Raw genomic sequence first — 25,970 nt, 5'->3', positions numbered from 1 at the left:
GGTGTACCACTTGTGATCGTATATTCAACAATTTGAAAAACTCAAAAGTATCTGAAATGACTAACATTTCTTAACGGCTTTCCATAGTTAACATAGCAGCTGCTAGCACATCGATAGACGGCACGCAGTGTTATCGATAGGCCTATCGGAGCGCCGCAGCCCTGGCGCGGCCCGCACTATAAAAGCAGCTCGCCACGCTCTCCTCTCTGTAATTTTTGGAAGTCTCTTTGGCTGCGGTGCTCGCGCAATCAATTGAAAATTGAAATTGAAATTAAGGCAAATCGAATCGGTGCGGGGCGCGTGCAGACTGCTTAGAATTCCTACGTATTTTAATTGGATCGCCCAAGATCGACGGCCAAAGTCGTGGTCTTATCAAGCTCGGTGCGTGCATGCAAATTTTTGGCATAAAACAGCCGCGACTTCTTGGAAGGCAGCGCACTAGTCAGAGTTCCGCCGGGGCAGCAGCTACTCCAAGCACAACCGAAACAGAAACCGAAGCCAAGTCAAGCCAATCACCTGTGGAGATTTCATAATCCCAGCCCCAATCCCAGCCAGGAATACTCCGATTCCGAACGCGAGTGAAAGTGCGCGAGTGTTGGTGCGGCCGAAAGAAAAGCGAATTCCCCAAGTCAATTGTGTCAGCAGTACATCATCTTCGGGAGCACACAGAAGCACAGAGCCATCATGAGTGGATACACAGACCTCACCAAGCTGGAGACCAGTCGGTGAGTTCCAATCCGAATGCGAATCCGAGTCAGCTAGTTAAAGCGTTTAAGTTCAATTTGCCTAAAGTGATGCTAAATTGAATCCCCCTCCACCCCTCCGCCCTCCTCTCGCACTGGCTCTCTTCCGTCGACTCACTCTCCTCTCAAACTGAATCCAAGCCAACCGCACCCCGCGTGCGTTTTCTCTTTCGATTTGCGTTTGCCTCTGCACCGACACACCGACGAAACGAAAAACGAGATACAAGAAATTTATCGTACGATTTTTCGGTGGACGGTGGACGGAGGGACGGCCAATTCAAACACGAAAGAAAAGAAAAAAACCAAGCCGTCCGCTAATATGACACAATCGGCTATACATATTGTACACCTATACAGAAATATGTTGGCGTTTTTTCACTGTTTGTTTGCCTAAATGTTTCGAGTGAGCAAATCACAGAGGCCCAGCTTTCGGATCAGCGATAAGGCACTATCTATAGCGCACTGACACTAGTCGGCCAGTTATCGGTAACACCCATTACTCATCGGGGGCCACTATAACTGTGCCATCCGGCCTCCTTGGGCCGTGGAAATCACAGAGAACTCTCTGATTCACCTCGCTGTGTCACTTTTTGAGGCAGGTGTCGCCTTGAACGGCAACTTACGGCGACAACGGCCGCCAATGGCCAACGGCCAAAGCCCAAAGCCCAAAGCTCCGAGCCAAAGCCAAACAAACCCGGCCGCCGAGTAGGTAGAATATCTAATTTGCGGGCGTATCAAATATCGATTATGCTGGAGGTCGAAGCGCAGCCAAAGCAAACCAAATATTGGTCAATTCGGTTCAAAGACTGCGTATGTATATGCCAGTGCCCATTGCCCAACATTGCAAATACGAGAAATACCACAAAAACAAGGCGGCGGGAGCAGCGGTTCATTCATCGTGCTCAGCTGATGGAGGCGACTCTTAGTTTGGTCCATCATCGTACAGTTTCTGTCCACATCACGCCACACGGCGGCGAAGAGAAATCGCACGGGCCAAAGAGAGAGCCAAAGAGAGGGGCTACTCGCTTGCCACATGAAGCCAGCTCAGCAGCACCACCCACCACCCCCTCAGCGGCCGCTCAATGGAAAAGTCGCCTGATTTCGACGTTGTATGCGGTACTTCAACCCTTCTCTCCCTTTCCCTGCCCCTTTCTCCGCCCTTTTCTTTTCGCGCATGTCGCGTGACGCTGGCCGGGCTTAGCCCAATTCCCACATCGGGAGGAGGGCCAGGGGAGCAGTCAGCAGGTGTGCTTGTGCTGATGACTCGGGGCCTCCAATTGGCTGGCAGCGTGTGGCGTGTTTCCCAAAACCCAACGTACCGGCGTTTGTGGGTTCTCGGGAGCGGTTCGGGCGGGGATCAATGGGATAGGAACTGGTACTGGTGGGTCATCCATTGATGAGTGAGTGGTTCTGGCGCGTGGCCAGCGCTCGAGCGGCGGCGCCTGATTAGAACTTAGCATCCACCGAAAGCCAGGGTCGTGGTCAGAGGGGCTAGCGTATAAACTACGTATAATTGAAATTAAATTGAGGTGATTATTCAGAATTCATGAGACAGCAATCAAGCAATCTATTATGGCCGATGGCCGAGTGTCCCGAGCGAAAAGCGTCGATAAGATGGTAATTGTTTTCGCATTCCTACGCTGATTTCCATGATTGGAATCCAACGCAATTAGCTTAATTAGTCACTGAGAGTGGTGGCTGGCTGGGAATCCTCCGTCGACAGAGGAAAAAAACCTTGACACCCGTCTAGAATGTAGATCTGGTTCTGCTTCTGTGGCCCCCAGTGGGACGATGTCGGTCAGCGGAGCTCGGAGCACGCAGCACTCGCGTGGCCACCCCCGCCCCGCAGTTCACTTCAGCCATCGATATCTAGATTGTCTAAGTTTGTTCGCCAGGGCAGCGGGGGCGGGCGGGGAACTGTAGAACCATACAACTATAGCACCGTAGGGTAGAGGTCTTTAAATGGCGCATTCACTAAACTAAATTTATCAGTGCGCTCGGCGCTCGTTCTGTCAACTAGCTGCGATCACGCGGCCCCGCACTGGCTGGGCTGGGCAATCTCCCTAGTCGGAATGAATTGGGGTGGCATGGCAGATACGGCAGATACGCAACTCCAGCTCCGTCTGGGAACCGTCTGGCGGCGATAAGCCGAGCAGTCGCCCCTAGACTTTGGCCGCCCAGCTCCAGATATCAGCAGCAGCTAGCTCAAAGCCCCAGCAGGGTTAATGGCTCAGCCAAGTTTATGGGGCTTGACCTGACGCGCTGTTACGCGATCTTTTCGTGAAATTAAAGTTAATGAGACCGGCTAGGATTGTATAACCATTACTTGGGATCTGGTGAGTGCCGAGTTGGGGCTTTGCCCTCCCCAGCCCCTCCGTTTCGTCTGCCCCTCGACAGCACGTGGACGGGTTAAATTGGCTTTGGAACCCGAAACCGAAAATAGAAATCTTTCTGTCCGTCCGTCTGGGCTTTTTGTTTTAAGAGCCACACGAGCACTGTCAGGTACAAAGGCACCAACAGGTTTTCTATTTTATACAAATTGAATTTGCGACAACGCCAGCGAATCGCTGATTTGCATAAAAACCAATTCATATCTATCATACGCCACGTTGGCGAGGCGCACCCATCCCAAGCCGAAAGCATCAAAGAAAAGAGGGTTTCGAGTGGCGGAAGTCTGATCGCGGCAGACTTAACGACGCTGTAGAACGGCCAGCGTCTGGTCCGGTGGCATGGTCTTCGTCCCCCCCAATCACGCCGTCTATTGTCCGAGTCCAAATCCAAGTCCAAACTGGTTCCCCTGCACACGCTCTACTGGTTTACCGTCTTCTGTCCTCTGTTCGCTGGCCCAAGCTCATCTTTCGATTGTTCTGCTTTTTCAGGAACTGCCTGCGCCGCATCGCCCGTCACGATGAGCAGCAGTTCTCCAAAGACAGCATCGTCAATGTGATGGAGAAGTTTGTGAAGACTGTCAACATAATGGACGACACCATACTGGTGCCATGCAGGCTCATGGATCGACAGGTTGGTAGAGCAACCCCGGCCCCTCTAACTGCAACCATTCTTATTGCTCCCCCCTCGGTTCTTGATTCGTCCACAGATCGGCGACAGCACTGACATCATCCCAGCCACCGGCAAGGACTCCACCGCCAACCAGCTGACACAGAGCTCCAGCGCCCACGGCAAGCGGGGGGCGGCGCACTCGAAGAATGTGCAGGACTTCCTCAGCGCCTCCGAGCTGTTCAATCTGTACAACATGTTGAACTCGCTCAAAAAGGATCTGCTCTGGACCGCCAACCAGGAGGACGACCAGGAGCAGCACCCCCAGCAGCAACAGCTCAACGCCAGTCCCAATTCCTCAGCGAATTGCAGTTCCAGCGAGAGCAAGACTGAGTCCAGCAGCAGCGGCAGCCCGAGCACAACCGTCAAGGGCCATGTGCGCCGCACCTCCACCGCCTCGATGATGTCCACCAACTCGGTGAGCAACATGAGCGACTCGGACTCGGACATCTCGCAGGAGAACGACTCGGGACTGGAGTCCGACGGCAACAAGAGCGACAACGCGCAGAGCAGCGACGGTAGCGACATCGTGGATGTGGCCAAGTCGAAGCAGGGCTCCGGGGACAAGGCCACGGAGCTGGCGCAGCGCTGCCGGAGGCATCTGAACGGTCTGTACCAGTGCCTGGAGCAAATGACAGAGGCGGCCAACTACCTGACCGCCAGATACCAAAGTGATATTGGGCCCGTCTAGGACGGCCCACTCAACGCCTTCTCGACCCTCTTCTCCTACGCCTCCTAATCCTAATCCTACACCTACACTTTCACTTCCTTTCGAGCTGGGCGGGGTTAACTTCATATTATAGTCGCGGGCGGGTCTTTACACTCATTAGTATCAAGTGAAGCAAGTGTGAGGTCTTTCTTTCACTTTAACTATAAACTATAACTATTACTGTATCTGTGTATCTATATCTATGTATATGATAATGTATATGTAACTTGAGGGGGTGCTAAGTAAGACATATGAGGATCGTATGTGTGCATGAGGATTGTATAAATGTATAACTGAGGATGATAAATAACTGGTAGTTATAGTAGTGGATAAAGCAGCGCCTAAAGCAACAAATCAACAAAACGTTCTATTGTAAAAATCGTAACTTCTTCGTTGTATCTCTCTTATGGGTTTTAAGGGGAACCGACCGAAATGAAAAAGAAAACTCACAGAAGCCAATCACATCAGTCCCGATCATTCCTTCTGTTTTCGTTGGGGTCCCATTGCGCTTCAGTCAAAAGGGTTCTCCATGGCGTAGCTGTGGCCCCAACCCCTATGTAGATCCCTCATTCTTTGCAATTTGATTTCGTATATACATTGGATAGATAGCTATGGGGACTGCAGAAACACACTAAAGCAAACACTGTTCAACAAGTACAAGAAATATAATTTCTAACTAAATTACGAATACGAACACAAGTGAAGTGGGAGCGGAGGCGGAAGCAAGTGGTGATGGCCCACTTCACTTTTAGCCTGTATGCAAATTTATATATTCCACAATTGTTATTGTAATTGTTTAAGCCAACTATTTGTGCCGTTATGTTTCGTTTGATATCCTCTTCGCAGCCAGCCAGCGACATCCAGTGGATCCAGCGGAGTGGGATGGGGATGGGGATGGCGAGTTCCTCCCAGACCCCACCGAATGTCACCCGGAGATTCACCTGCTTGTCACTGGTTCGGCTTCGAAGATCGCAGAGCAAACTGTAAATTACTAACGTTAATAGCGCTTGTGCGAGAGCTAAAAAGAGAATTATTTATACACAATAAATAAATTTTACTTAGAAAATATATCCAACCTGCTCGTTTCATGTGTCTCGTTCTGGTCAACCCCCCTTTCCCTCTCTTTTTGGGGCTTGGCAACGATAAAGAAAGTGCCAACGGAGCCAAAAATTTGAGTTGTGGCTCGTGTGATGGGTACAAAGGCCGTTTTGTTTGGATCGAAGTGTGGAACGGTTGAAAGGTGGCAATGGCCATTGTAAATGGGCTATATAGATTACAGTGAACACCCGGTAATTTGGATGTTAGGTGGCTGCCATAACAGGCCCCTTTGTGAAAATTCAACCCTATCTTGTTTTTAATATATAAATATAGGTACTTCAATCTAATCTTGGGTCACATCATTTAGATAAAACCTGCTATTCCTGCCCTTTGCAAACGTAAACTATCCCTTATTTATTTATTTATTAATTGACGCACTTGGATATAAGTATATATATTTTTTCGAAGTATGCTATCTTGTTTGTTTTCCCAAAAAGTTTTTAAAATGCATACGTATCAAAAATTTTTTTTATCTAATCCTACATGAAAACAAAGAATTGACCAACCGATAAATATATATTTATAGCAGTATATATCTGATCAATGTGACCACTGTGTTATCCAAATTTCCTTTCAGTGGTTATCTCGTTTTGGAAATCTGAGCTCTTCAATCCGAATCGGAAACTTCCCTATCTAATCTCACTTCCCGGTGAACTAACGAAAGCAAACGCGTGCCGCATCTTGAGAGTCACTGGTTTTATTCCTCTGGTGATTTCGATTAGGCGTAACTCGGGGAGAGGGAAAAACTTTCCCTCGAACCACTTTCAGGTGAAGCCTACGAGGCAACCTTATCGGCGCATAGATAAAGTGCTTAGGGCGAAGCATTCCTATTCCTATTCCAATTACAAAATAATTCCCCGCCCGGTCGATTCATAATATGTGGCCATGAAGAACTGCCGATCATGCGGCTGACTCATGGCCATATCTACTTTTTTGCTCAAGTTCAGGGCGGGGGAGGACTGGCGAGTTCTTGGACCCGTGCCCGGAATCAAGAGCTATAAAAACACTTCTGTCGTAGGGCGCTTCAATTGTTGAATTGCAAACAACACGCGACGTAATCGTGTATGCTCTCTATCGGTCTCAATCCCAAGAAAGAACTCTGATTATGCTCCGCCGAACTGCTATGTGTAATCTGCTTTTAGAATGTCAGGCCATTCTGGTAAGTATGTATCTGGGCCAAGTTAATTGTGTTCTTCGCCGCGGCCACTTGACGGCTAGTTAGTGTTTATTTCTGTTTCTATTTTGGCTGTGCTCTTGGATGTGGCCTTATCATCGTGGTGACGAGAATTGCGACCAGTCTAATGGAAGCCATGAACTTGTTTCGTGCTTATCGGCAGACTCCACTTGAGCGGTTTCCAGGGTCTTCCTCCTCTTGGCCCACTGAATCGAATCCGGCTCCTATTCGGGGGATTTATATTTCTGGGAGGTTCTTCTTCCACTCTCGGGGCAATCAATTAGCGCCCTGCTAAGGCTTCCGCATCGTGAGAGAAGGAGTCGAGTAGGGAGGGGGGTTGGCCAAACCAAAGCCATTTGCAAACTGCGCCAGTCTCGGTTTCAGTTTACTTTTCGTACATTTGTTTTGGCCTGGTGGATTGGCTGAGATTTCGGCTGCTGTGAGCCAAAACTTGTTTACGGTTCTAGCTCGCTTTCGGCTTCCGCTGTTGCTGTTGGCTTGGCTATCTGCTCGCCTTAACCCCGGACAGCGGCGCAGATAGACGGAAGTATCATAACTTAGCGAAGATCGATACTGTGCTGCGTTGTTTCGTTTCCGTTTATTGACCCCAGCTTGTGAACCTTGAGCAGAAGAATCATCTCCCAGAATTAGCATAAGGCCCAGCTACAAAAGAAAGTCGGAGTCGGCGTGAGTCAGCAGTTTGGGCCGCGTTTGTAACTGGTCAAGCAATTCGGTGCTGCCCAAGGTCCAGTCCAAGTGCCCAAGGCTGGAGCTGCTGCTGTTCTTCAGCATTCAGCATTGAGAGCTGCACTAATCGCAGCCGCTGTGGAAACAAAGTCGGAATCAAATTTTATCACGTGCCGCTGCTGCGATCCGAAAATAACTCGGCATGCAAATCGAAACGAGAAATTAATTAATAACGGCACTCCGACCAGCTCCAGCTCCAAACGAAAATGTCGAGAAACACTTCCGTTTGACCCCAGATCGATACGCAGGCGGAAGCTGAAAGATCTTGGCTGGAACCTTAGCGAGTGAACTCCGACTGGACTGGCTAATAGCGCTTGATTTCCGTTAGGGCCGCCTCCCCAGTAGCCGACTTCCTGCTTCCATTCGCGGATGATGCTGGTCTCGTTATGGCCGCCGATCGATCGCTATGGATGGGGATGAGGAGCTGAATCGAGAATAGAATTCCGCATTATGCTGTCAGCAGGTAGTACGTCACATTGCTGAATAATTAGAGCCCCGTCCACACGCCCATCCACGGCCCATCTGCGATCGGTAGTAGATGAATAGCCAAGCGCAAACAGAGCTCACGATCTCTCGCGGGGATTGGCGGGGGCCCGGACCGCGTTGGCGGCCAGCTCGGCAAAGTCGGTTCATGGCTAGCCACTGGTACAAAGTCCAAAAACTCGAAATTCCACACTCACACATGGCCAGACCGCGCTCGACAAGCTCACACGGTAGACATTACAGCGAGCGCTAAATCACGCCAAAGATATTCATTCACGAACATTCTGCGGAGGTTGCTTCCCAATCCGCGATATGCGGTTTAATACGACTTACGAGATATCCGATCCCCGGTGGGATGCACCTCTCAAAGTCCATCGATCAACTTGATCTCCGGCTGAATGGGAGCGAGCGCTAATTGAGCACCCTCGAAATTAATTAGCTTGACCCACTCCACACAGTGAACGGGGGGAACTCACACTCGCAGAAACAGAAACGGAAAGGTGGGCCAAGTTCGCAGAGCTGCCGTGACGTCAGGGGCTTTTCGAAACGGAGGCACTTGAAGCCAAGAAAGTTACAACCAGGAACAGGTTCATTAAGAGGTGGGGGGAAGTTCTACACATAAGAAAAATTAAAGACGATATGCTGATTGTTTAATAAGTCATTTTTATAAATGTGGATTAGAGCCACATATGATTGGTTATAATATCATAATAAGATTTAAATCTTAACTAATTTCGAATTTTGTATATAGATTCAGAATACAGAAATTCCGTTAAAAAAATCGATCTCACTTAAAATCCGACGTCCACTTATGACTTTACAAGTCATTTCGCATTTCAATTTGCACCTACTTTAAGTTTAATATTTAAAGAAAAATATTATATGTATTATTTCGCAACAGAGACAGTTATGACGTTTTATTTATTTTTGTTCTGTGTACCTATTATAGGGCTACCGTTAAAGTGAGTGCCATTTTTGACAGGCAACTGTGACCTGTTTAGGTGGACGGAGTCAGAAGGGTTTCAATCAGATCAGATCGGATAAGGTCAGAGCTAGTTGGAAACCCCGAGTCCCCGATGGAAGCTGGAAGTCAGAACCGGACAATCAGCTACGCAGCAGACTGAGCCAATTTTTGCACACTGCCGCATGACGCTGCTATTTTCCTTTGTCAACTGGGTTTTGGCGACTCCTCATCCCCGTTCTCATCTGCCCCCTGCACACACCCCTCCTCCGATCGAGGCGTCAATTGATTTGGTATTGCGCACATTTGTCCCAGGTTGCGAAACTCTGAAGAAGTGGCTGACGCAACATTGAGAACCTGCCAAAAGACCCCGTACGCGCAGCAGATCACTCATACGCCCTGTGCACCAGTGTGAGTAATTACATGCTTACAAGAAGAGGAGGCACGGGCAAAAGCTCGGACTTGGCTCACACACACACACACACATACGGGTGGCGAGTCATTGGACTAGTTTCATAACTGCCAAAACAACAACGCGCCCCTACCCCCCTTACCCCCTGCACCTGTTTTTTCAGCTGAGCGCAAGCGCAGCCGCAGTTCGGCTTGGAACGACTCAGATTCGGTTTCGGTTTCTGTTTCGGACTCGGAGCCAGAGTCGGGCTCGGTCCGGGCTCAGGTGAATCTGAATGCCACACACCTGGGTATGACCTTCATGGCTAAAAACAGCGGTTGCGGCGACGCAACTGCGCTGCTACTGCGCCACTGCGACTGCGGCAGAGGCGGCGACTGCGCCGGCGCAACGAACCAACACTAAAGTAACATTTTACGGCCAAAACCCAAAGCGTCAACAACCAAACAACAACAAGAATCTCGATAATAATAACAATAATCGACAAAGACGTTAAAAAGCAGCAACAACACACACACAACAGTCAACATGACGGCTAACAAAAACGACAACAATTCAGCCCCCTTCCCCGGAGCTCAAAGCTTTCGGCGCGCTAATCGCTCGAGATCGAAAGCTGCACTGCAGCCTCAGATCGGCAAAAACGGTCATGTCGCACATAGAAATACCCTAACCGGAAATCCACCTTGCCCCCCCAAGTTTTGTGTATATTTAAAATATTGTAAAATATGTTTATACATAGATTAAATAGTCAAAAAGGTAATTTAAAGGATCGTTATTTTCAGCGTAAAATAATCAGTATTTTGCTCCAAACAATGAAAAAAATTGTCCAAATTTAGAATGTTCTACACCACTGAGCTCGTAATTTAATTCCCAATCGATCGGCATTCAAACCTAAACATTTTTAATTTTGCCCATTTTTTGAAAAAAAATATTATGTTACCCCTTTTCAAAAACGTAAAAACAGGTAAAAATTTAAAATTGCTTAAACCATCCGCAAAGTGGTAGAATTCAATATATTGGGTTATTAGCTGTACAAAACACTGCGTCTTTTATATCAGGGATACTTTTTATACAAGTTACAGCAAAAAAAAACTTACAAAAACGCCATTTTTCGCAAAAAATCATGATTTAATAATTCTTAGCATTTTTAGATAAGTACCTTTTATACCCAAGAAGTAAAACAAAGCGAAGCTGAAGTATGCAGTTCGGGGACCGGCCCCTGCCTTTCGGAAAGCATTCCGCCTCCTGGCCAGATTGTGGAAGCCGAACCAGTTTGGCCATTTAGGGCACATCTCCAACGCAGCCCGAGCAGGTCGCGCCTCCTTCACTGGGCCACCAACCATTTTATGGCCGCTCTTTCGAGCCATGTTTTTTGCCCACTTAATGCTGATTTGATGTTTCAAGCGTGGCCTGGTCAATTGGTATTCCAGCGGGCAGGCAGCAGCCGTTCCTCGTTCCCCAGCCGCTGCCTGTCTCTCAGTCTCCATTTGCATAATTAGCAGCGACGGAGGCTTGGACGACCAGTCGGCCAGTCCATGATCTGTCTGCTAATTTTCCATTGTCGATGCTCTTCTGGGGATTTTTAGAACAGTGCGAGTTTATTTTTACAGCCAGACATAATAATGAACGAGATGACAAGAAACGGGGATCGGGGATCGGAGCGGCGTCTCTGGAAATTCCAGCATGACTGGCATCTTGATCGAACATCGAACGTTGCGGAGCAATTAAGATAGAGGGCAATTCAAAATATTGGTCCTTTATTGACGTTTAAAGTACATGGGTTCGGTAATTACATGAGTCGTCGTCGTCTGATAGGATAATGGGTATTCAGCAACAACGAATATCACTCATACCACACGTGGTACTGCAGTACCGGGTTTTCGGCCATTCCAAACGGATGTAAATCCCCGTGATGGGAGTGAATCTTCTGCAGTCTCTCTCTTAGGTGGCGGTTTGTAAATCGTCTTATCAAAAGCTCGTCGGATTGTCTTAAGGTCGCTTTAATCGGAAATCCAATTGAATATTTGGAATGTAGGGCGCATAAATTACCATGACAGTGGGCTGGGTGGAACTACGCATTAGCAGTCCATTTAAAGTTCAAAATATTGAGTTCGATGTCTTGGCTTCGCGGCGTGCGTCTTTCGCTGCAGGGCCGATGTTCAAGTGTCGCACCGCGGGTGAAACTAATTAAGTAAATTTAACACAGCATACCGGAGCACCACTACCCCTCCTGCCCTGCGGCACTAAAAGCAGGCACTAGTACGTAAGCGAAAATGAAAACTAATTGCAATTTCAATTTCAATGAGAAACAAGTGTACGCAAAGCTACAAAGTACACACAAGAGTGAAACGGAAAACCACAAACATAACTGTTTAAGTATACGTAATTACTATATACTTACTACTCGGTCGATCGTCTTCGATTTGGTCTTGGGGTTTTCATTAAGTTTATTATCACGTTACAGTATGACTTAGATTATGTATTCTTCGTGTAGGTTCTACAGCGTCTATATGCATATTAAGTGGGTACACAACAAAATACATAATTCATAATTACATGAGTCGATTAATTCAAATTACAACCAATTTACCCCCAATTGGAAATCATTATAATTTTCGCCAATACAACATATTATAAATTCGTGGTGAGACCAATTGAAATATAATTCGGTTTTGGTAAGCACTAAAACACAATCGTCTTCATCTATTTAACTAAGGAAACAATATGGTAAAACAATGTCTTTTCTTTTCATTGATCTACAAACAATTTGGCTAAACAATTTTCGTTTGGATGGATCGTAATATAATTTACTTAAAGGACTACTTTTGAGTACTTTTGTGATAATGCTGATTAAGTGAAATGTTCTACCAAGTCTAGCGATAAGATGAGCTCTCTAAATGTAGGCGAGGATCATGTGGGATATGCATCAATAATTAAGGATCTTTTTCCACATTAACGCATTAGCACACACACTCTCGATAAGTAACTAAGGAGTATTACCAATTATTGACTTATGTAGTTATTATAGTGACTAATATCAACGTATTCAAGCTAAGGTTGGATAGTGTGAGTTGGTAGGATAGTTAAATAGATCAAGCTAATGAATTTGTGTTCTAAACACATTTTCAGCTTGGCTCATCTAAAACCAATATTAAAGACAACTTTAGGATGTTTTTAAAAGTAATAGTGTTTCTAAAACAAAGAATTGTGATAGTCAAATAACAAACTAAAACGATCAGTATTAACATAATGTCACTCAGTATAATAATATTTTGATATGCTTTAACTAAAATCTATGATATATCAAAGAACATTTTGAAACTAAGAATTGATCTTTAAATATTTCAAACCAAAATAAAACCTTTGGGTTATGACTACGGTTATAAAAACTCCATCAAAAACAATTTTCTACATGCTACACATTTTTCGTAATAACCTTCCATAACAGTCCATCGTTCCTATTACGGCCCTCGAGTATTATGCCATTCGTGTAAATAATCGTCTTCTCTTATCAGTTAGAAAGTTATTGCGCTCAGTTTCAGTGTCTAGTCTGAGGGATTCGGTTGGACTGTTAGCTTACAACTTAGCGAACTAGTTACTGTCTAGATAATGCAGGATGATTAAGTATGATGATGATGATGATATTATCCCTATTAGTTGGGTCACTCAGTTCTATTCCCCATTCAGGCCACTCAACTGATGGCTCTGATGCTCCAAACTGCGCTTCAAGTCGACTATGGTGTTCAGTATGAGCTGTTGCTTGCGGCTACTACCGCCCATTGCCTGGCCCTTGGCCTCGTCAACGGTCACGTCTTGCATAGAGCTCTTGGCCGACACGGAGGCCGACAGTTTAATTTGCGAACGCTCGTTCGACTTGCTCCGTCCGTTTGCATCTGTATTTTGATTCGTTAAGTAAAGGGGTCATCGCTAATGTGGCAATATTAAATTACTTACCCAACTCCAAGTCAAAGTTCTTCTTAATGCGCTCGAACGAGGAGCTTCCCTTGTAGACCTTTCGCTTCAAGGGCTCGCTATGTGGGCAATAAAAGTTGTTGTTAATGTGGGACTCCGCATGCAGTTTATGTTGTGTTTGCGCATCCAGCTTGACTTTCGGGTTCGACTGCTGCTGCTGTGGCAAGTAGTTGTGATTGCCAATATCCTCCACAGCAATGCTCTCCATCTCAGAGTCACTGCCGTTGAAGCTGATCACCGTTGTCGTGGTCGTGGATGTTACCATCATAGTGCGTCTCTTGCCCTTCGGGCTTTCCTGGAGACGCCTTCCGTTTAGCTGCAGTTGCGGCGAGAGCGGAGCAGTGGGAGTGTTTCCGTTCATCTTGCGCGGCGGCAGCTCTGGCGGAGCATTTTGATTCATAAAGTTGGTCAGGTGCGTCTTGCGAGGACTGCAGCGTCCAAGTTTGGGACTATTCGGAGGCGAAGAAGCAGCAGAAGTCTCAAACTTTAGCATCTCTATGCGCTTATTGATGGCTGCGGCTAACTCGTGCTCCTGCGGAGGAGAGTTCGGAGGTGGCGCCTGTTTCTTGGAGTCCACCTCACTGTTCTTGAGCATCTCCACGCGCTTGTTGGCCAACGGATTTAAACGCCTCGGACTGGCGACGGGCGTGTCTCTGGGAATACTGAATGCAATTTGTTAGTTTAATCATATGGAATAGAAAATTCAAGTTTTCCACCTCTGTAAGCTGTTCTTCATGGACTCTAGCAAAGACTCTGCCTCCATGATGAGCTGCTTGTACTTCATATCAGCCTCCAAGTCGGCCTTAAGAAGAGCCTTCTCGCTTTCGGCGATGGTGATGGTGCTTTTCTCATTCAGGCTGCCAAAGATCAGCGAATTGGAGCGGTTGGAGAGAGGCGAAGTCTTGTAGATCCTATAGATAGAATTTTTGATAATATAAATATAAATATGAAGGGCTGTCTTCTACCTCTCCCTTGCAGCCAGTAGATTACGGCGCAAGCAGACGGGCGTGCCTCCCACACTTCTTGTTCCGCGGGGCTCACGGAGGGGCGACGAAGGGAGCTTTTCACGGTTTTCGCAGCTCTTCTTGCGCGTCTTAAGGAACCGCTTGCGTCGACGCTGCTGGGAGCTCTCTCCCGTCTCCTGGCCGCTCTTGCGACGGGAGCGGGTTGATGCCTTCCGCTTCATCATTGGACTAGCGGGCTGATTCGAGTAGTATTGGCAGCTGCCCAGATTGCGCGATAGATCCGGTCGATCGAGTACGACCTCTTGCATGGAAGAAGTGTCTATAAAGTCAATGTCGAGAAGCTCGTCCGTGTCACACTCGTCGCCCGCATCCTGTCCAGTGTCCAGCTCCGAGGCACAGCAGTCAGTGAGATCCGAGTCGCTGCTAAAAGACGAATGGAAAATGAGGAACCACTTGAGTTGACTTGCCGAGCAGTGGAGGACTGCAGCTCACCTCAGTATGTCGGTCTCCTTCTCGTAGATGTAACTCTCGTCAAACTTCCCAATCATCTCGTTGAGAGTGGCCTCGTCGTCGCTAAGCACGAAGGAGGTAGTGGTGGCTCCACCACCAGCTGCCACAGGCGCTGAAGTTGTTGCTGTCGTCTCCGCCTGCTCCAGGTGCCGGCGCTTTATGGTGTGTGGGGCATGCAGATTTTCCACTTCTGTCGACGACGAAGAGCCCTCGGACTCGTACGCGACCCCAGATCCAGGTGCACCAGCCGACCCACCCCCAACAGCGTCCACACCCGCCACTCTGGCCGACTTGCTGGGAGTGCCTCGGCAGTTGGGTGTTGCTGTATGGGCGGCTGCCTTTCCTGCTTTGTTTGCTGTTGTTTTGGCCGCCGGAACTTCCAGCTCATTGCTCGACTTAATGCCCGACGAGGTCGTGGAGGTGGTGCTGGTGGCATCCACATCCAGGCGCGCGGGGCCCGCGGAGGAGGCTGGCAAGTGCTCTCCTGTGCTGTACCAGGGATTGGTTCTTATGCGACAGCGCTGTCTCGGCGAGGGAGCTGCAAAAGAGGGGGAGAAACAAGCGATATGGGTTGCTACTTCACTCAAGTCGAGACTCTAAATGGGTTAATTGCTCAGTTCGCCAGCGGGCGGGTTAACAGCACCGACACTCACACTCAAAAAGCTTCGGCTGCTGCCGCAGAGCCAGCGGACTGGGCGACGACTCCAGGCCATGATTGGCACTTGCGAAGTTGCTCTTGGGCAGCGGATCCATGGGCGACATCTCCTCGATGCGGTTCAAGCCGAACTTGTAGCGCTGCGCCTCGATGGCCAGCGAATTGACGCTCTTGGGAAAGTAGTGGGTGCCCGAGCGCATGTTGATGTAGTACTCCGGCGGGTTGTAGTTGCTGGCGGCGCACGGCGAGGTGCCATCCGTGGAGTAGCCCGTGGAGTAGGCGCTCTCCGGCGAGGGCAGGCTGTGGGGCCGGGGTCCCGGCATAAAGTTGCTGCGCTGCATTCCCCGGGGAGTTCGCATCCGCGAGCCGGCAGGAGGAGCAGGTGGGACTGGAGGCGTGGCCGTCAAGTTGTCCAGGGACTCGCCAAGCTGGGCCGGCGCCAGTTTGGAGGGAAGCAGGCGTCCGTATCGCACATGGTTGCTGCTCTGCCTGGGCTCCTCCTCGTAGATGAGACGCATGGCGCTCAGGTTCTCGGACTGTGGACGCTGTTGCTCCGCAATGGGGGCCGGGGGCCGGAGCAGCAGGGCGCCCACTTCCTCGTACTCCACCTCTTCCTCGGGTGGAATGTGGTATTCCCCATTTGAAGACTGCTCCCTGAAAGCAGCCTGCTTGCCCGAAGAGGGCTCCTTGGAACCCGTTGACCAGGACAACGACGATATGGAGGACGAGGAGCAGTTGACCCTGATGGGCGACTTCTCGGCACACGAGTTATCCTTGCTGTGGGGCACACTGAGGTGGTGCGAGGGCTGCTGCAGCGGCTGGTGGGGCTGATAGCAGTGCGGGGCGTAGAGCAGATTGTCCGACTTGGGTGAGGTGATGACGTAGGAGTCGTCGTCTGGGGATTGCCAGCCGTATCGCCGACTGGGTGGCTACGAAAAGAAGAATGGAAAGACGTAAGCAGTTGGCCAACTCCCCGTGGGAAATGAACTTACGTGGCACTGGATGGGCGAAACCTCGCGCCTTCGCACGGGACTGGCGATGCTGTGGCTGCCGCTGCTGGTGAGGACCGGACTGGTCAGGTTGCTGCCCTGCGGGGGCAGGGTGCCCGCCTTCTTGCCGGAGCAGGAACTGCCCGCTTCCGAGGCCGCCTGCTGCTTGTGCTTGCTGCCCTTCTTGCGGGGACGCACGATGTGCGTCTCCATCCAGGAGCGCAGCTTGGATCCAAACATAGTGGTATGTGGTATCCCTACAGTCTTAACCAAAGTGGACGGATGGTAGTTGCTGCGAATGAGGGGGAAGAGGTCATTAGTGGGATGGCTGCAACTCAGCTGCAACAATGGAGATGGAGCCAAGCGGACTCCTGGGACCACTTTGCGCTGATAAGGAAATCCATTTATGGGGGCACAAAAGCAGGGTCACATTTTCAATAGTTTGTATGCGGCAGGGGGAGGGGTGCGGGGGATGTGCTGGAATGTTATGCGAAATTACCTTATTCGCAAATGCGGCAGACAGCGTCGGCCTCATAATATCCTTGCGCCTCCTTTTATTGTGGCGCCCACACACACACACACTCTCGCAGAAGATGAAAGGGCAACGGTAAATCTACACCAGAACACACACACACACGGATGGGACGTCGGCTTCCTGTGTTTGTGTTTGTTTGTTTTTTGTTGACGGTTATTTTTTGCCGTTTTCCGTTACGTTCAGGCCGAGTACCGACGCACCCAATGTTGTTGGGGGTTGTTCGTAAGCCGAGATGCTTCAAGGACTCCACTCCACTCCCCTTTTCCCTTCCCCACCCGTGGCGAAGTAACTTTTTGAGCGTGTGTGTGTGGGCGAGCCTGTCTGTGTGCAACTGTTCTCGGTTGTAAATCCCACGTAACTGTAAATTTTATGTCCAGCAATTTTCCTTTTCGTCTGCAGACTCAAATGCTTTACGATATTTTGGCACTTTTCCTGTATTGTTATGGCTGATTGGCAATTTTTGAGTTGAGCAGTATTCGATTCCAGTCGCTGGTACTTGTGTTTCATGCAAATGATGTGAAAATGTCTTGCAAATTATAAGGAAAAAGCACAGGTGCAAGTCCCGTTGTGGAAAACTGTTATTTTCACTTGAATGTGTCCGGTTTTAACTTTTTCTTCTCCGCGCCTGTGTATGGGTATGCGATGTATAAACTTCGGTGGTAGCGAGAAAAGCGTGCGGCAGAATTCAGTGAAGCAAGGATGCGCGGACACGAAGGAAAGCGTCCGTCGCCGTCGAAGGGAAAAAAGCTAATGACGGAATGCGCAGTTACGTAGGATGGCCAGGATTGCCGCTACGTTGCGGGTTTGAAAAACTGGGATGGCCAACTCCGAGTCCTGGTAGAATAATCCTTGGCAGACATTTTAAAGGGATTTTCCCGCAAAAACAACTTTCTTTCGCCCAAAAGTAAGCTATCCAATTGGAATTCAAAGTTCTCTCTCGGCGCTATGCAACCCTGGCTAAGGCAACGCACTTGTGAGCACCAGCTGGGCGCCCCTTCTCTTGCGGTCTGGCAACCCTTCCAAATTTTTTGTTAAAAATAAAACATGCGTTGCTACTACGAGGAGCTCGAGCTCCAAAGGGACGCCAACGATGGGGACATCAAGAGCGCGTACCGGAAGATGGCCCTGCGCTGGCACCCGGACAAGAACCCCGACCGACTGGCGGAGGCCAAGGACCGCTTCCAGCTGATCCAGCAGGCCTACGAAGTCCTGTCCGATCCGCAGGAGCGCTCCTGGTACGACAACCACCGGGAGCAGATCCTGCGCGGCAAGAACTCCGAGTACGCGGAGAACTGCCTGGATGTGTTCCCGTTCTTCACCAGCTCCTGCTACAAAGGATACGGCGACGACGAGCAGGGCTTCTACCGCGTGTACACCGATGTCTTCGTCCAGATCGCCTCGGAGGATTTGGAGTTTATGGACGAGGACGACCGGCTGGGCATGGCGCCTGACTTCGGGCACGCCAACAGCAGCTACGAGGAGGTGGTGGGTCCGTTCTACGCCTTCTGGCAGGCGTACAGCACAAGGAAAACCTACGAATGGCTGTGTCCGTACGACGTGCGCGAGATCAAGGAGCGCTTCATCCTGCGCAAGGTGGAGAAGGAGATGAAGAAGATCGTCCAGGCAGCCCGCAAGGAGCGCAACGAAGAGGTGGGTAGTTTATTGCTTTTGGGAACTTATTAAATAACCCTCTTTAAAACCCCAATTAGGTCCGCAACCTGGTGAGCTTCGTGAGGAAGCGCGATCGCAGAGTCCAGGCCTACAGGCGAGTGCTCGAGGAGCGCGCCGAGGCCAATCGACTGAAGCAGGAGGAGAAGCGCAGGGAGCAGCTGCGAAAGCGGCAGGAGGAACTGGCGGCCGTCAGGGAGAACAAAGTCTTCAACGAGGGATACGAGGAGCAGCTGAAGCAGTTGGAGCAGCAGTACGGCAGTGAGTCGGACGAGTATACGGATGAAGAGGAGGACGATGAGGAGGGCGAGGACTCGGACGATCCGGCAGCCGAGAAATTCGAGGTCGAGTATGTGGACGATCTGTATTGCGTGGCGTGCAACAAGACATTCAAGAACGCCAAGGCGCGTGCGAATCACGAGGAGAGCAAAAAGCACAAGGAAAATGTCGACCGACTGTGCCAGGAAATGGAGGAGGAGGAGGAGGCTTTCAACGATGCGTCCCACGAAGACACTTTGAGTGGAGTGGAGGAGGGGCTGGAGGAACTCCAAATCGCTGACGATCAGTTATCCGGAGAAGAGGCGCTGAGCGAAGAGGAATCTGCCCTCACCAAGCGCAACAAAAAGAACAAAAAGTCGAGGAAGTCAGCTGCCAAGCAAGCGCAAGAGGAAGCCAGCGATGAACCAGACGAGCCCATTGACCTCAAGGCCAGCAAGAGCGAATCGGAGGACGACGACTGGAGCAAAGGCAAAAAGGCGGCCAAAAAGAGCAAGAGCAAAAAGGGGGCGGCAAGCAAGGTGAGGTCCGCAGAGCAAACAGCTCCAGAACCAATCACCAAGGAGGCCAAGGCGGCTCCAAAAAGCGGAGATGATGATCCTGACCCGACCGTACCGCAACACACTTGCGTCACCTGCAGGCTCGTCTTTGACTCCAAGAACAAGCTGTTTGCGCACCTCAAGAAGAACAACCATGGCGTCTACATACCCAAGGCCAAGCCAGTGGTCGAGGGCAAACCTCCTGGCAAAGCCAAGGGCAAGCGCAACAAGTAGATCCAAAGCAAGATCCAGCCAAACCTTGTATCCATACTGTAGAAATGTTAGACCTTTATTTATGCTAATGTTAAAGTTAATTCGAGAATGAAGTTAAGTATGCTCGCTCTAAGTCGGAGACTGTGCTTATTGTGTCCGGAGGCAGCTACGGAATGCAGACCAGCTTGCTGCCCGTCTCGACGCGTTGGCGGACGTGGGAGCGCATATTGGAAGACTCCGCCTTGAGGCTGATGCCTGCGGCGGCGAATGTGAGGACTACCGCGATGCCGCCGCAGTAAAACGAAATTCCTATGGTGGGGGGTTGGGATTAGTTTGCTTCAACAAAGAGTTGTGATCAAGTGTACCTATGCTGCAGTCGGCGGGGTAAAAGGGTTCCGCATCCGGACCGCACAGTCGTTGAACCCGGTCAGCACCCCAGCCCAGTGGATGCAGGAAGAGGGCTAGCATCACACTTATTCCTGGAAAGCAAGTCTTAGTCCACTCCTGCGACAAATGATGCGTTCTTACCGGCCACCACCTGGGCGCAGGCGGTCATGTTGTGGATGCTCTTGCCGAAGGCCGACTGGCGGCAGCAGGTGAGCAGGGTCAGCAGCACGGTGACCGAGAGCAGGCTGAAGCCCAGCGAGACGAAGAACATGGCGGCCTTCCATTCGCCGGGGTAAACGCTGCTGTCCGTGGCCAGTCCGTCCAGGTCGAAGCGGCCGCAGTGGAAGCCCCCGTCTTGCATCACCTTGCAGCGCGTATAGATGCCCACCGAGGACTGGCGGTGGTGGCTGGAGCTGGAGTTGAGGCCCTGGGCGGGACCCAGCAGCCACTTGGGCGTGACCAGGGCCACGGCGAAGAGCATGTCCGCCACCAAGGAGCAGAGGAACCACACCAGACTGGCGCTGGTGATGATAACGTAGCACATTTCGATGCCAGAGATTCGCCAGAGTTCACAGATTCAGATTCAGCGATCGACGTCCGGCGCTCGCAACGCGTCAGCACTTGCCTGATAGATAATAGACTCTAAGCGCTTCGGCTTTGTCTGGGCACGCACATCCCACACCCACTCTGCCGTCACCCACCACCACCGCCGCACCACTCGGCCACCACCAGCGGCGCGGGGCCAGCACACAGAACTTCCTCCCAGCTGACCAGCCCGAAATGGAATTGTTTATTTTATGCTTTCGCCGTTCGCTGTTATGCGCTCGCCTTCTGCCGTCTGTTTTATGTTATTCACCCCACTCACACGCGCACACAGAGGGGGTGGATGGGGGCTGGCGAGGCGGTAGACCGCCCAGTCTGCGGTTCAGTCAAGAACTCAATTCGTGGCTGACGTCGAAGCAAAGAACGAGAGGCGCGCACAGAAAGAACTCTGCCTCGATGGCGTTTTCGCTAATCCCCAAAGCGGCTATTTGGCAACTTTGTGCCACACTCTGGATCGCTGGATCTCAGTATGAATCTAAATCTGAATCTGGACTTCCGTTCGCGCAGGCGTCGCCGTGTCCCTACTCCGTCAACTCTCGTCGACACCGACCGACTGAATGAATGGGGCCTATTAAAGCCAGCTGCACTCCAGACGGAGCCAGGCCCCAATCGCAGCACTGGGAGAAAAGGTGTAGTGGATCTTTGGTAATCCTATTGGGGATTCTTAACATCTCAAAAATTTAAAAACAATTTTAGGTTTAAAATTGTTTTATTTTTTAATACAAATTAGAAATATTTGATGATAATTTTTTGTATTAACAAAATAAAATAAAATAATAAGTTACAAATAAAAATATTTTTTACTGTAAGCAATCATCCTATTTTTTTAAACTTAGGATTATAATTATTCATTTTTACAGTCAAATATATATCGTTATCAAATTTAGCATTATCTTCTGAGAACGCACTAACTTAATTTTGAATCATGCAGGGCTTTATCAACTACATAGGAACGTTTTAAATTTAAAAGTTTGTATTACTTGAAATACCATTTTTTGTGCGTTGGGATGACTTATAAAATAAATAAATTGCTAAAGATATTTTAAACTCTCAAAACTTTTGCAGTGTGGGCATGCAGATGTGGGCGCCGTCGCCGCAACATTGAGAGCGTGGAAATCCAGACATTCCAGAATCAGTCCCCAAAGTGCTCTCCCTGGCTCTCTGCACACACGTTCGAGTTGGATTCGATCAGACAACTCTACCCCACCATCGGGTGAGTAATGCTCCGTCGGACCCACATTCGATCGATGCAAATGCTCTGATCATGTGTAATTCCGATCGAGATGATCTCCGGTCGAGCGGTTATCAGTTGGCCGCTTCCATTGCTGGGGGGCCATTGCGTCATCCGCACTTTGTTTGTACACAGCGATCGTGACCGAGACCGTAATGGGATCCGCACACAAATTGCTTCGCCTGCGGAAGGCACTTTCACTCTCACTCTCGTTGCCGGAACAGAATATCACTTGTCTTCGATCGAGATGTCAATCCGGATGGTCTTCCTCCAGCTGCTGCTGTGGACATGGACAGTGGTGAAGGGTCACTACTACTACGACTACGGCTATTGGGAGATCAACGAGCCTCCTCCACTTTGTTCCGACTACGAAATGCTGGTGGTGAACACCCATCAGTGCGTGAGGCGCTGCAACATCGTGTGTCGGGATCGTGTGTGCTTCGAGGACGGACCCTGTCCGTGTGCAGATCAGTATCTTTCGGGGAACCCGGACGGATTGGTTTGCGCCGCCGAGTGCCTGCCCGGATGCACGGCGGCAGGTGGCTACTGTGCCGCTCCCGATCTTTGTGTGTGCCACAAGGACAGACACTACTACTTTGATCCCCTGTCCCAAAAGTGCCGCCACAGGGCTGCTCGACTGCTGGATCCCTGCCTCGGGTAAGTTTAATCCTTATTGAAGGACGATAAGAAGTGAGTATCCTAGATCATCCACAGGCGCTGCACCCATGGCACATGTTCCTCCGACGGACAGTGCATCTGTGCCCAGGGCTATGAGCTAAGGTCCAGCTTGCTCCACGGGCAGCAATGCATGCCCATCTGCGATCAGTGAGTTGGATTGTCCCTTTATCATTCCGCCAGTCTAATCCCTGAATATTCCCCCAGCAATTGTGGACCCCAAGCCTACTGCTTCGCTCCCAACTTGTGCGCCTGCCGGCACAAGAACCACCATTATGCTCACAACGGTATTTGCTCCAGGGACTATTGACCTTGGGAAGTCAGCTGCAAGACAATGGGGCTGTTTTAGGTCTCGCTGACGTCATCCGGTTGAACTTCCTGAGTTTGTAAATTATTTTTTAGGTTATAAGAATATTTATTTCAATAATACATGTTGCAATTAAAATAAAAATTGTATGAGGTGCTATTACCATGTTCGCATTAGATTTTAAAATTGATGGCAATGAGCTGATTATACATAAATGCTTTGACCAAAATGAGCATTTCTATACAAAAAGTAAAATATATATTTGTACAATATTTTAAATACTACTAAACCAATGGCTTCCGAGAACTATAGTGCCCACCCTCACCTGTGTAGGGAAAAATTAAGAGAGCGCGCCGAAGAGAGTTTGTCAACTGGTAGTGTTGTTGCCGCTCCCACCACGCCGAATTACAAAGCGACTTTGTTATTGTTTATAAGTTTATAGCAGATCGGACACATGGAAGGCCCGTCGCTCTAAAATTGAATAAATTATATATGTAGATATGTATGCAATATCCGATCTCCACCAGATCGGTAGAGAAACAAGAGTTTGTCAAAGCCATGCGTACGTGTTCTCCAGAGGCGTCGCCTTCGAAATCAAAAGTTTCGAGGGGGCTCAAAAGGGGTTTAAACAAGGGTGCTTGCTTGATCAGCTGCTTCTTGCTCCCCGATAAGACCTGAATTTTTAAGTATTTATGTTTGCGGGGCCTATCAAACTGGGGTATTTCAACTGACCCACACCACGCCTAGAGGGTATTTCTTAGATAGCTAGAGCAAAGAAAGGCAGCGCAGTCGACGGTGGCAGAGGCGGCATTTTTAGCTTTGCGCGTGTGGCGTGTTTTTGTTTTACTTGTTGTTGTTCCATGGGAGGCGGGCCTCTTGGTGTTGGCGACGTCGCACAGTGGGCTTAGGTCCTCTTTTAGTTCACGAAGTTTTCTAAAACAATTTTACTTGAAAATATAATATTGTCCTTTAAATTTATTATCAAGTGGAGTATTAAACAAAATGATAAACTATTTTCTGGTTATTTATTATCATTTAGCTATCTTGAATTTAATATTGTAGTCTCTTAAATTTAAGATTCACACTGTCAGACATCGTTAATGTAAACACATTTTTTTTGAAATTTAATTTTAAGCCCAAGGAAAGATGCGTTCCACTGTGCTTACTGACAGAGGCAACAACAAAAGCAACAGCGACGGGCGGCAGCACTCGTGTCCGATTGTTCTCCATCGCGTTTCAGTTGGAGTTTTGCTGTCCATCGGCGCGGTTGTATCTTTTCTGGAGCTCCTGCGCACATCCCCATCCTCGAGAGCTCTTTCTCTTTTGCAGACTGCAGCAATTTGCAATTTTAATTATCTGCAAGGCGGTTCGACCAGAAATCAAACGAAACAGGAAAAATGGGCCAAGCAAAGGTAAGCGGAATCGGGAGTGCAGCAAAAAAGGGAATATAAATACGCTATATGTATATACATATACACATCCTTGTATCTGTATCCTTGGTCCTTGGCAAGTGGGCAACCCCAATTGGCAAGCGTGGGAAAATCTAGTTCAGCACTACATTTACGGAAATAGGGAGTGAGAAGTCAATGCAAATCGGGAAATTGAGATATATTTTATTCAGTTTTGATGGTAGTACGCGTATGTATGTGTGTTGCCGACCGTTCTGGGGGTTATGTAAGCGGATTCGTCAAGATGCTTCGATGCAACCACTTGTCTAGTAAGGGCATTGATTAAAGGCCGCCTCGCCAGCTTTGCGTGTGATCTCCATTTACTGCAATGATTAGACCGATTTAAGCAATTATTTATGCACCTAATCACGCGCACATACTCCGCGATATACGAATGTAGAAATACATATGTACCTGGTGGAGGCGTAGCTGCTGCGCAGTTTGTGAGGCACGCACGACAAACCCAAAAAACGCTTTATTAGCAACAATAACGGACTTGGTCATTAAGAAATAAGTGTGAATGCAGGAAACCGGTTAGGGCCATCCCATCCTCGCCCCGAAAGCGGTTCCGATCTTATAAATAAACGCTGAGAACCTCTACAATCGCGGCGGTAGAGCAGACGACGCGTGTGTAGCCTTATCAAGAAGTTGCGGGGGGCTAAGCCAGTGGAAAATATTCAGAGCCCCGATAAGCCAGACGATTGATTGATATTAATAGAGCAGCCATATGTATTTATCACCTGTTTATCAGATCTCTAACCTAACCCTACTTCTCTGTCTCCCCACCGCCACACCCACCACCACAGAAAGTCTCCTCCGCCTTGAGCAAGCTCTTCGTGTACGGAGCCCTCAAGTACGGACAGCCCAGCAACTCGATCCTGGCCAGCACCGGCAACGGACACGCCAAGTTCTGGTGCCGGGCCACCACCACCCAGAAGATGCCGCTGGTGATCGCCACCCGCTACAACATTCCCTTCCTGCTGAACAAGCCCGGCGTGGGCTATTACGTAACGGGGGAGATCTACGAGGTGGACGACCGCATGCTGAACTCCCTGGACAACCTGGAGGACTGCGAGGAGATCTACACGCGCGAGAAGCACGACATGAACATCGGCGTGGGCGAGGGGTGAGAAAAAGTCAAGGCTGACGTCACCTCGGCTATCTGATCTGACCGGATTCCGTCTTTCTGTTTTTAGAACCGTTCCCTGCTGGGTGTACCTGCTGCAGAAGTACCCGGAGAACCTGCTCAGCCTGCGCTACCTCTCCAGCTACGAGAACTCCACCACCCATCCCTATATCATGCGCCATCGCCGCACTCACAAGCACCCGGCCCAGGACGATCTCACCTACGTGGCCCAGAACTAATAAGCTAGGCTGTGGTTTCATCATTGGATGTGCTCTGGACAGCTCTTATGTTACCGTAGTTGCATTTCTAGACCGTACCTGCAGAGGCAGATGTACTGATCGATATATACGCGCATATATTGGCAAATGATATACACTGATATGTACCATACGCATTATTTAGGTTTTAGCGTAGCTTGTAATTTCATAGTTTTCGACATACAAAGCAAATAAACTGAAGCAATTCACAGAAACTAATGGCTCGGATCTCT

At 49.3% G+C, this 25,970-nt stretch overlaps 6 protein-coding genes across 7 annotated transcripts; 4 read left to right on the top strand and 2 right to left on the bottom strand.

The window, feature by feature from the left end:
* Positions 1-196: 196 nt before the first annotated feature.
* Positions 197-5,579, top strand: LOC108066428 (uncharacterized). Its single transcript, XM_017154942.3, has 3 exons — positions 197-725; positions 3,623-3,764; positions 3,841-5,579. The coding sequence occupies exons 1-3, from the start codon at positions 685-687 to the stop codon at positions 4,489-4,491; spliced, it is 834 nt and encodes a 277-aa protein (XP_017010431.2). The 5' UTR covers positions 197-684; the 3' UTR covers positions 4,492-5,579.
* A 5,542-nt stretch (positions 5,580-11,121) lies between these two features.
* On the bottom strand, positions 11,122-17,947 carry LOC108066402 (streptococcal hemagglutinin). 2 transcript variants are annotated; one of them, XM_070211903.1, is made up of 8 exons: positions 16,972-17,947; positions 16,476-16,764; positions 15,482-16,412; positions 14,811-15,366; positions 14,319-14,738; positions 14,070-14,264; positions 13,336-14,015; positions 11,122-13,274 (listed from the first exon to the last, which is right to left on the bottom strand). In XM_070211903.1, exons 2-8 carry the CDS (start codon positions 16,710-16,712, stop codon positions 13,054-13,056), a joined length of 3,240 nt encoding a protein of 1,079 aa, XP_070068004.1. In that variant the 5' UTR covers positions 16,713-16,764; positions 16,972-17,947; the 3' UTR covers positions 11,122-13,053. The 2 variants fall into 2 exon arrangements, with proteins under 2 accessions (XP_070068004.1, XP_017010389.2); XM_017154900.3 differs by having other exon boundaries at positions 14,319-14,741; positions 16,972-17,946.
* A 44-nt stretch (positions 17,948-17,991) lies between these two features.
* Positions 17,992-19,836, top strand: LOC108066403 (dnaJ homolog subfamily C member 21). The gene is made up of 2 exons (XM_017154902.3): positions 17,992-18,657; positions 18,717-19,836. The coding sequence occupies exons 1-2, from the start codon at positions 18,052-18,054 to the stop codon at positions 19,722-19,724; spliced, it is 1,614 nt and encodes a 537-aa protein (XP_017010391.2). The 5' UTR covers positions 17,992-18,051; the 3' UTR covers positions 19,725-19,836.
* On the bottom strand, positions 19,759-21,252 carry LOC108066404 (LHFPL tetraspan subfamily member 2 protein). Its single transcript, XM_017154903.3, has 3 exons — positions 20,232-21,252; positions 20,069-20,182; positions 19,759-20,012 (listed from the first exon to the last, which is right to left on the bottom strand). Exons 1-3 carry the CDS (start codon positions 20,632-20,634, stop codon positions 19,870-19,872), a joined length of 660 nt encoding a protein of 219 aa, XP_017010392.2. The 5' UTR covers positions 20,635-21,252; the 3' UTR covers positions 19,759-19,869.
* Positions 21,163-22,990, top strand: LOC108066405 (uncharacterized). Its single transcript, XM_070211904.1, has 5 exons — positions 21,163-21,322; positions 21,759-21,906; positions 22,060-22,581; positions 22,639-22,749; positions 22,807-22,990. Exons 1-5 carry the CDS (start codon positions 21,163-21,165, stop codon positions 22,907-22,909), a joined length of 1,044 nt encoding a protein of 347 aa, XP_070068005.1. The 3' UTR covers positions 22,910-22,990.
* Positions 22,991-24,137: 1,147 nt separating this feature from the next.
* Tina-1 (Troponin C-akin-1) lies at positions 24,138-25,956 on the top strand. Its single transcript, XM_017154951.3, has 3 exons — positions 24,138-24,318; positions 25,161-25,480; positions 25,551-25,956. The coding sequence occupies exons 1-3, from the start codon at positions 24,304-24,306 to the stop codon at positions 25,717-25,719; spliced, it is 504 nt and encodes a 167-aa protein (XP_017010440.3). The 5' UTR covers positions 24,138-24,303; the 3' UTR covers positions 25,720-25,956.
* The last annotated feature ends 14 nt before the right edge of the window (positions 25,957-25,970 follow it).

The sequence above is a fragment of the Drosophila takahashii genome, chromosome 2R (genome assembly GCF_030179915.1).
Source record: "Drosophila takahashii strain IR98-3 E-12201 chromosome 2R, DtakHiC1v2, whole genome shotgun sequence".
NCBI classification, from domain to species: Eukaryota; Metazoa; Arthropoda; class Insecta; order Diptera; family Drosophilidae; genus Drosophila; species Drosophila takahashii.
The sequence above is the reverse complement of the archived record's forward strand: the minus strand, read 5'-3'. Positions and strand labels throughout refer to the sequence as shown.

Bases quoted from the DNA above. Each gene is read 5' to 3' on its own strand.
- LOC108066404 (XM_017154903.3), bottom strand. From the start codon at position 20,634: ATGTGCTACGTTATCATCACCAGCGCCAGTCTGGTGTGGTTCCTCTGC. The intron at 20,183-20,231 runs GTAAGAACGCAT...CTTGCTTTCCAG, and splicing joins CTGCGCCCAGGTGGTGGCCG to GAATAAGTGTGATGCTAGCC. The intron at 20,013-20,068 runs GTACACTTGATC...CCCCCACCATAG, and splicing joins CCCCGCCGACTGCAGCATAG to GAATTTCGTTTTACTGCGGC.
- LOC108066405 (XM_070211904.1), top strand. From the start codon at position 21,163: ATGAATCTAAATCTGAATCTGGACTTCCGTTCGCGCAGGCGTCGCCGT. The intron at 22,582-22,638 runs GTAAGTTTAATC...GATCATCCACAG, and splicing joins CTGCTGGATCCCTGCCTCGG to GCGCTGCACCCATGGCACAT. The intron at 22,750-22,806 runs GTGAGTTGGATT...ATATTCCCCCAG, and splicing joins TGCATGCCCATCTGCGATCA to CAATTGTGGACCCCAAGCCT.
- LOC108066402 (XM_017154900.3), bottom strand. From the start codon at position 16,712: ATGTTTGGATCCAAGCTGCGCTCCTGGATGGAGACGCACATCGTGCGT. The intron at 15,367-15,481 runs GTGAGTGTCGGT...CCTCTTTTGCAG, and splicing joins GCAGCCGAAGCTTTTTGAGT to CTCCCTCGCCGAGACAGCGC. The intron at 14,016-14,069 runs GTGGAAAACTTG...AATTGCATTCAG, and splicing joins ATGAAGAACAGCTTACAGAG to TATTCCCAGAGACACGCCCG.
- Tina-1 (XM_017154951.3), top strand. The intron at 25,481-25,550 runs GTGAGAAAAAGT...TTCTGTTTTTAG, and splicing joins AACATCGGCGTGGGCGAGGG to AACCGTTCCCTGCTGGGTGT.
- LOC108066403 (XM_017154902.3), top strand. From the start codon at position 18,052: ATGCGTTGCTACTACGAGGAGCTCGAGCTCCAAAGGGACGCCAACGAT. The intron at 18,658-18,716 runs GTGGGTAGTTTA...AACCCCAATTAG, and splicing joins GCAAGGAGCGCAACGAAGAG to GTCCGCAACCTGGTGAGCTT.
- LOC108066428 (XM_017154942.3), top strand. From the start codon at position 685: ATGAGTGGATACACAGACCTCACCAAGCTGGAGACCAGTCG. The intron at 726-3,622 runs GTGAGTTCCAAT...CTGCTTTTTCAG, and splicing joins ACCAAGCTGGAGACCAGTCG to GAACTGCCTGCGCCGCATCG. The intron at 3,765-3,840 runs GTTGGTAGAGCA...ATTCGTCCACAG, and splicing joins GCAGGCTCATGGATCGACAG to ATCGGCGACAGCACTGACAT.